Source organism: Otolemur garnettii, unplaced genomic scaffold (assembly GCF_000181295.1).
Source record: "Otolemur garnettii isolate 467f Iridium unplaced genomic scaffold, OtoGar3 scaffold00115, whole genome shotgun sequence".
Classification (NCBI taxonomy): domain Eukaryota; kingdom Metazoa; phylum Chordata; class Mammalia; order Primates; family Galagidae; genus Otolemur; species Otolemur garnettii.
In genome coordinates, this window is record NW_003852510.1 from 2877446 (window position 1) to 2884789 (window position 7344).

Here is a 7344-nt window from a genome sequence, read left to right on the forward strand (position 1 = left end):
ACAGGGCATCAATGCCAGCACCAGATGAGGCAACAGTGACAACACTGTTATCATTCCATCTGCAGACAATATTGCCTTTGCCACATATCAACTTGATAATTGAATGTGCCTTGTTCCTTTTTCTTCAGAGCTACATCTGATTCCAGTGGAGCTTTGTCAATGCGATCCTTTCTTGCTATACCTTTGCCTGATGTCCCATTGAACTGAGCTTATCAAGAAGTGCAATACTGGTGAAAAAGTTAGCGAATACAAAATGGTATCATCCAGGGTGTGCCTTTGAGAGTGCCTCACTAAACTGAAGGACAAGTGATGCACTGACACCACATTCCTCATGTTTAATACTTGGGGTTTTACCCTGATGTGGCTGAAACCAGCTAATATATCCCAGACGTGTTGTGCCACACCAAAACCAATAGCCAAAATGAATGGGCTTTCTTCTGATAAATTACGTACACCCATAATGACCAAAATAAGAAACTATACATTCATCAAAGCTGAAATATGTTTCATTTGGAAAAAATTTCATAAATCTCTCATTGAGAATGCTTATAAGAGGTCGCAACTTGGAAAACTTGTCTATTGGATCCAAATTTGCATTGTCAGCAACCTGCAAATTAGAAAATATAATTTCAAAGCAGTCGCATCTCATGGCAGCACTAACGAGTCCATTATACACATCTGTTCTTTGTTCCCAGAACATACACCTTCTAGGAACTGAGACGTAACCACTGAGAAAAATAATTCCCAGAAAACATTTGAGTTTGGAGCCAGTCAAGCCAAGATGTACACCTTTACCTGCAGCATATAAATTGGAGTACATGACAATGAGTTCAACCACCTCATCATCAAGAAATAGTTCAAGAATTTCTGTGGGAGTTCTCATTTTGGTGAAGTCATTTGGTGGTTCTGTAACTCCACCTGCTGTGGGCCATGCAGTTCGGTCAGCTTTTTTCCGTCTGGGAACAATTTTTGTCACTTTCTTTTTCTTTGATGGAGGAGGCTGCTGCACAGTAGACGCAGACGCAACTTCACCATTACCATTAACAGCATCATCTCCAGGTGTGTATGAGGGGTCATCTGAGTCAGGCTCAGCACCACAGCCTTCTTGAATAAGATATGCAGGTGCGTGCCGCAAAGAGCATGGCAGGTTATTTATTGTTCCCTCTTCTTCATCTCTTGAGTCCCCATCAGAAACAGGGGCTGCAGCATTCTCAGGGGGTTGTATCACTACTGCACTTGCTTCTATGCTGTCATCTGTCTCTAAGGTCAGCAATTCCATGTAAATGCAGAGTTCGAGGCATCTTGAGACTTGTAAAATGATTCCAACCGGCTCACAGACCGCCCCCGCAGCGCGGCCCCTGCAGTCCAATGGCGTCACGGGGGCGCCGCGTGCCGGCTCCATCCGCGCCCCGCCCCCTCGACCCAGAATTTTTAAAGAAAGCCCAGACAAGCAGTGGGATAGAACAGTTGTTGTTCTAACAACCCTGACCTCTATTTCCAGGGACTTTTTCACCATCCCCTTGTGTGGTCAGACCATGTTTGAGGGCCAACCAGTGAATCACTTGAGGGAGCTCCTGGAGAAAGGAGCCATGTATGATAAAGGAGGTGCACCCCTTCCCGTGGCACTCCCACACCTGCTCCCTGACACTCCCCTGCTGTCAGCCCCACACACTACCTTGGTCAGCCAGCCCTTGACAGTGGGCTTGGTGCCACCCCGAGGCAGGATTGGAGGCCCAGTGGTCTGCACCTTCAGCAGGCTTTGTAGCACTCGGACCCACTCCTCCAGCAGGCTGGGTGAATCAGCCGTCAGGTAGTAGGTTTTCTTCTCAGAGATGAGCTATGGAGGGTGAGATACAGGATCAGGTGTGGCCAGACAGGAAGATGGCCCTGGCTCTGGGGTGGACCAGACCTCTGAACCCACCAGTGGGCCTTCCTTCTTCCTACTTTGTAGCTTCCTCCCTTCCTTTCCTCCTCCTCTTCTCTCTGTCTTTCCTTCCTTTTCTCCATTTCTCATATATTTTGCTCATCTTCCTTTCTCATACTCACAAACTAGGATTACATCCAAATATGGATCTCAAGAATTCCCTTCATGCTCATTTGCTCCATCTTTGTCTCAATCACAGCCAAACCCAGAACCTCTCCTGTCTAAATACTAGGTGCTAGGAGAATGCTCACCTGGAATGTCTGGGCACCCTCCCCCCGAACAATTTGACAGCGGGAGTTCAGATCCACTTGACCTTGAGGTTGCCGGATGACATCACTCTGTAAAGAAAGGAATGGGAGGAAAGTGATTGGAGTGTGGCGCCCTCCCCTTATTGTTTACTGCAGGTCAAAGGCAAAGGGGAACGAGATCCCAAGATTCCTGGCTATGTTATGGGTAACTTATTATAGACTCTGGTTCTAGCTAAATGAAACCTTAAATAGAAACATGATCCTTCTGACCCAGGCCTCAAAAAGGATAGAATGAGTCTTTAAAATTGGATCAAAAGCCACTTGGTTTTTGTTTTTTTTTTTTTTTGAGACAGAGCCTCAAGCTGCCCCCCTAGGTAGAGTGCTGTGGCATCACAGCTCACAGGAACCTCCAACTCCTGGGCTCAAGCGAGTCTCCTGCCTCTGCCTCCCAAGTAACTGGGACCACAGGCACCTGCCACAACGCCCAGCTATTTTTTGGTTGCAGTCCTCATTGTTGTTTGGCGGCGGCCCGGGCTGGATTCGAACCCACCACTGTAGGTGTATAGGTGTATGTGGCTGGCACCTTAGCCACTTGAGCCACAGGCGCCAAGCCAAGCCACCTAGTTATTACTGAACCATAAAGCCCTTAAATTTTTTCTACTACTTCCTTTACACCAAGTATAAGTAAGTAACATACATGAGGGCTGTCTCTATTTTTCATAGTACATAACTGGATACTTTCCAGGCTGCCCTAGTATATTACTACTAGTATCCTTTCCAATGTCACTTCAGACATTAACAATCAATCGTGGCACACTTTCTCACTGAGCAACACAGGCCCAGAATAACACGGGCGTTCAAAGACAGCCACTGCTAATCAACTAGAGTTGCACAAGAGGCCTTTTTTGCTCTCTTTAAAACATTAAAATTGGTCATTCAGGCCAGGTACAGTGGCTCACGCCTGTAATCTTAGCACTCTGGGAGGCCGAGTCAGGTGGATTGCCTTAGCTCATGAGTTTGAGACCAGCCTAAACAACAGCAAGATCCCATTTCTAAAAATAGCTGGGGCTCGGTGCCTGTGGCTCAAGTCACTAAGGCGCCAGCCACATACAACCTGAGCTGGTGGGTTCGAATCCAGCCCGGCCGGCCAAACAACAATGACGGCTACAACCAAAAAATAGCCAGGCGTTGTGGCGGGCGCCTGTAGTCCCAGCTACTTGGGAAGTGGAGGCAGGAGATGGAGGTTGCTGTGAGCTGTGATGCCACAGCATTCTACCCAGTGCGACAGCTTGAGGCTCTGTCTCAAAAAAAATAAAATAAATAAAATAAATAAAAATAGCCGGGCATTGTGGCAGGCACCTGTAGTCCCAGCTACTCAGGAGGCTGAGGCAAGAGGATCACTTGAGCCCAAGAGTTTGAAGTTGCTGTGAGCTATGATGCCACAGCTCTCTACCGAGGGTGACAAAGTGAGACTCTATCTCAAAATAAAATAAAATTGGTTCTTCAGGGAGGTCCCATCAAAATAGGGCCTATATCTAAGGCCTCTTAATTCCAAAAGCGGAGGAAAGGAAGTTGGAGGAGACCAGTGAAGTGGCCTGTGCAACATGAGGGTAGCCTGGGAACAGTTCTTTTATTGAACCAAGCATAAGAAGAAATCAGCTTCTGAAGGAAGAAGGAATTGCCAAGCTAACTGGCCTACAACTGCCTTTGACTGTCCCTGCCTTGTTTCACTGTGAGACCGGGTTACCAGCTTCATAGTCCTTTTGTGTGCCCAGTCAGATGGCCTCCACCTGCCTGCCAGACCTGTGCTCTTCTGGCCTTAGCCCACAATGGTCCTCTCCATCCCAGCTCACACAACCCAGGGTCTGGGGCAGGGGCCTTTCCACGAAAGTGCTGGGGAGGAGGCTCTCACCGGGGACTTGTAGTACATAATCTGTCCCTGTCTCAGCACAAACCAGCGCCTCTTCCATGTCTTCACCCGGCTCCCCATTTTCAGCAGGTAACCTGACTTCTCCAATGACTCCTGAGGGATGAAAGTGTGTAGGGGAAGAGGGAGACAGAAGCGAAATCACTTGGGGCTCCTGGACATCACACAGGCCTAAATGGTCCCACAGAGTCATGGCTTTGTTATCAAGTAAAAAACTTACTAAGTACCTACTACATGTATTTTCAGAACACCATGCCCTGCTGAGGATTCAGGATTCAGAGGGGACTGAATAAATCATGGGAATCATGGGTGGCTCAGCGCCTGTAGCTCAGTGGCTAGGGCACTAGCCACACACACCACAGCTGGCGGGTTCAAATCCAGCCTGGGCCTGCTAAACAACAATGACAATTGCAACAAAAAAATAGCCAGGCATTGTGGCAGGAGCCTATAGTCCCAGCTATTCGGGAGGCTGAGGCAAGAGAATCACTTAAGCCCAAGAGTTTGAGGTTACTGTGAGCTATGACACCACAGCACTCTACTGAGGGCAACATAATGAGACTCTGTCTAAAAAAATAATAGTAAATAAATAAATAAAGCATGGGTGGTCCTGCTTGGAAGGGCTCCCACAACAGATAGGGGAGACATCACCGTGAAAAGATGGCAGATCGGCTCGGTGCCTGTGGCTCAAGTGGCAAGGCGCCAGCCACATACCCCTAAAGGTGGCGGGTTTGAATCCAGCCTGGACCCGCCAAACAACGACGGCTACAACCAAAAAATAGCCAGGCGTTGTGGCAGGCGCCTGTGGTCCCAGTTACTTGGGAGGCGGAGGCAGGAGACTCGCTTGAGCCCAGGAGTTGGAGGTTGCTGTGGGCTGTAAAGCCACGGCACTTTACCCAGGGCGACAGCTTGAGGCTCTGTCTCCAAAAAAAAAAGAAAAGATGGCAGATCAAGGCTTGCAAGAGGGAAAGGCTGGCCAGGGAGGTAGGTGACTGGGAAAGAGCTAGAGCTGGCCTTTGAAGGAAAGGCCAGCCTCTCCCTCAAAGATCAGCTGAGAGGAAGAGGAAGGCAGCATGGCAGGGGGAGAGGGCAGGACAGCCTGGGGGACTCCAGGCACATCAGCCAGGCTGGGCGGAAGGTCACCAAGCCGGGGAGATGGGGATGGGGCGGCAGAGAGGTGTGGGGTGAGGGCTGGAGAGTTGGGCAGGTCCATGTTACTGCCATGACAGATAGTAGCACATCTCAGAACCTCTGGCTTCTCATCTATGAAATGGAGCAATAATCCCAAGAGGACCGTGAGGACTGTGAGACAAGGCAGGAAGGCACTGAGCACAGTGCCTGGCACCCTGGGAGAGCTCAGGAAAGGTCAACTGGAGGGAGCATTCCAGGGTCCAAGGGGCAGTGGAACAAGGTAATGTATGTAAAACTCAGGGGGCCTGTGGGCTGTGGGGGGCTCTCAGCAACCGGCCATTCCTGGCATGTGAGGAGTTCACTGGGCTCCCTTCTTGTCTCCCTCGTGGGACTGTGTATATCTGACCCCATAACTATACACAAACCAAACCCCCAACCCAGCCCGTACCCCACTCCCTCCACCAAGCCCAGAGTCCCCTGTCCCACACAGCTGCTGCCTGTATCTTATATGAGAACCACATGCAGCCTGCTGGCACTCTGCTCCCACCCTGTCCCCTATCCCCCAATAGGGTGTGGGATGTGCTCCCAGCTCACCCTGCCTAGGCCCAGCCCGTCGGTGGAGTAGGACGAGGTGCGCTGCAGCTTGTGCTCGGGCTCTGAGTAGTCACTGTCCAGTGAGCAGGCATCTGGGGGGATGGCGTAGTCGCCCTCGGAGCTCAGTGAGGACATGGAGACACCTTGCCACGGGAGGAGGGGTCATGGCCGGGTCCCACACCTCTGGACTCATGCAGCCCAGGAGCTGCAGAGCCTTCACTACCTTCCCAGGACCTTTCAGTCTGGGGGAGGGAGGCACTGCTGGGGGTCATGAGCACAGATCAAGCCGGGACCCCATCTTCAAATGCCCGTAGGAAGGGGTGAGGGGCTCCTTGTTTCTGCACTCCACCCTGCTGCCCTCCTCTTACCTCTCTTGATGGCTCGAGGACTGCCTAGTCCACTGGTCTTCCTGGACTCAGAGCAGGGCACTGAAGTTCGAAAACTCGCCTGAGAGCTGCAGTCATCATCAGACCCAGAGGAGTCCTCCACAAAGGGCACACTGCTGATCTGGGTGGCTCTCTGAAAGACAGGCCCCTCCCCACTGCAGCATGCATGCTGGCTCCGAGGACCCAGGATGTGGCCAGTATAGCCTTCTGGGGCAGGTATCTGAACCACCCAGTCAGGTATCTGAACAAACTGTTCCAACATAAGGTCCCTCCTGGCCTCGCTCCTGTGTCATTACCTTCAAGCCTCTCCCTCGTCCTCCCTCCCCAACACTATCTTCTGTGGTCCCCAAAGCAGCTGCCCCATTCAGACTAAACACCTGCATGCTGTCACCCCCGCTCTCTGCCACTAGGGGGCTAGAAAGCCACGCCACAGGCCAAGTGTGGACAGGCGCTTTAAAAATATGTGGAGATATTGAAACAATCCGTGAGAGATCATCTCGACTGACAAGGCATTAAAGCAACTGATTATCTCAGTGCTGGTGGGAGTATGGAAAGAACATGGAAACAGGATGTCCTAGTGTGTAGGGTGTTTCTAGAAGGTAATTTGGCAGTACCTGTCAAAAATGATTTGGCCAGAAATCCCACCTTTAGAACTCTGTCCGATAGAAATATGTATGTATACATTCACAAAGATGTATTTGTATAATGATGTTCATTGCAACACTTATATTAGAGAAAAATAGGACCATGACCTAAATGGTTAATATAATCATCAGAGGAAAGCTAAGGTAGTGGCCAGAGGCTACCAAACGCTACTGGCCAGCCACACAGTGAGGAGGTGCACTTCTGTTTCTGGCATATGGCTAGGTGAGCAATTAAGGAACAGAATTATGCATGTGGTCCCATCTGTGTGCACATGTGAGAGTGTACTGCATATGTGTAAATGCATTTGTAAACACTAAACCATTAATGATAGTTGCCTCCAAGGTTAGGATTTCGGGAAAAGCAAGGTGAGAAGAAATTTCGCTTTCAGTTTGTTTTTTTTTTTTTTTTTTTTTTTTTTGAGACAGAGCCTCAAGCTGTCCCCCTGGGTAGAGTGCCGTGGCACTACAGCTCACAGCAACCTCCAACTCCTGG

The 7344-nt window shown here is 49.9% G+C and overlaps 1 protein-coding gene across 1 annotated transcript in view; it reads right to left on the bottom strand.

Moving 5' to 3' along the window:
• Positions 1-7344, bottom strand: part of PLEKHH1 (pleckstrin homology, MyTH4 and FERM domain containing H1) — a 56575-nt gene that overhangs the window by 16698 nt on the left and 32533 nt on the right. The window contains exons 9-13 of the mRNA XM_012809881.2: positions 6190-6340; positions 5822-5964; positions 4085-4195; positions 2176-2262; positions 1676-1837 (exon numbers count right to left, since the gene is read on the bottom strand). Of these exons, the coding sequence (XP_012665335.1) occupies positions 1676-1837; positions 2176-2262; positions 4085-4195; positions 5822-5964; positions 6190-6340 (654 nt within the window). The remainder of the gene's footprint in view (positions 1-1675; positions 1838-2175; positions 2263-4084; positions 4196-5821; positions 5965-6189; positions 6341-7344) is intronic.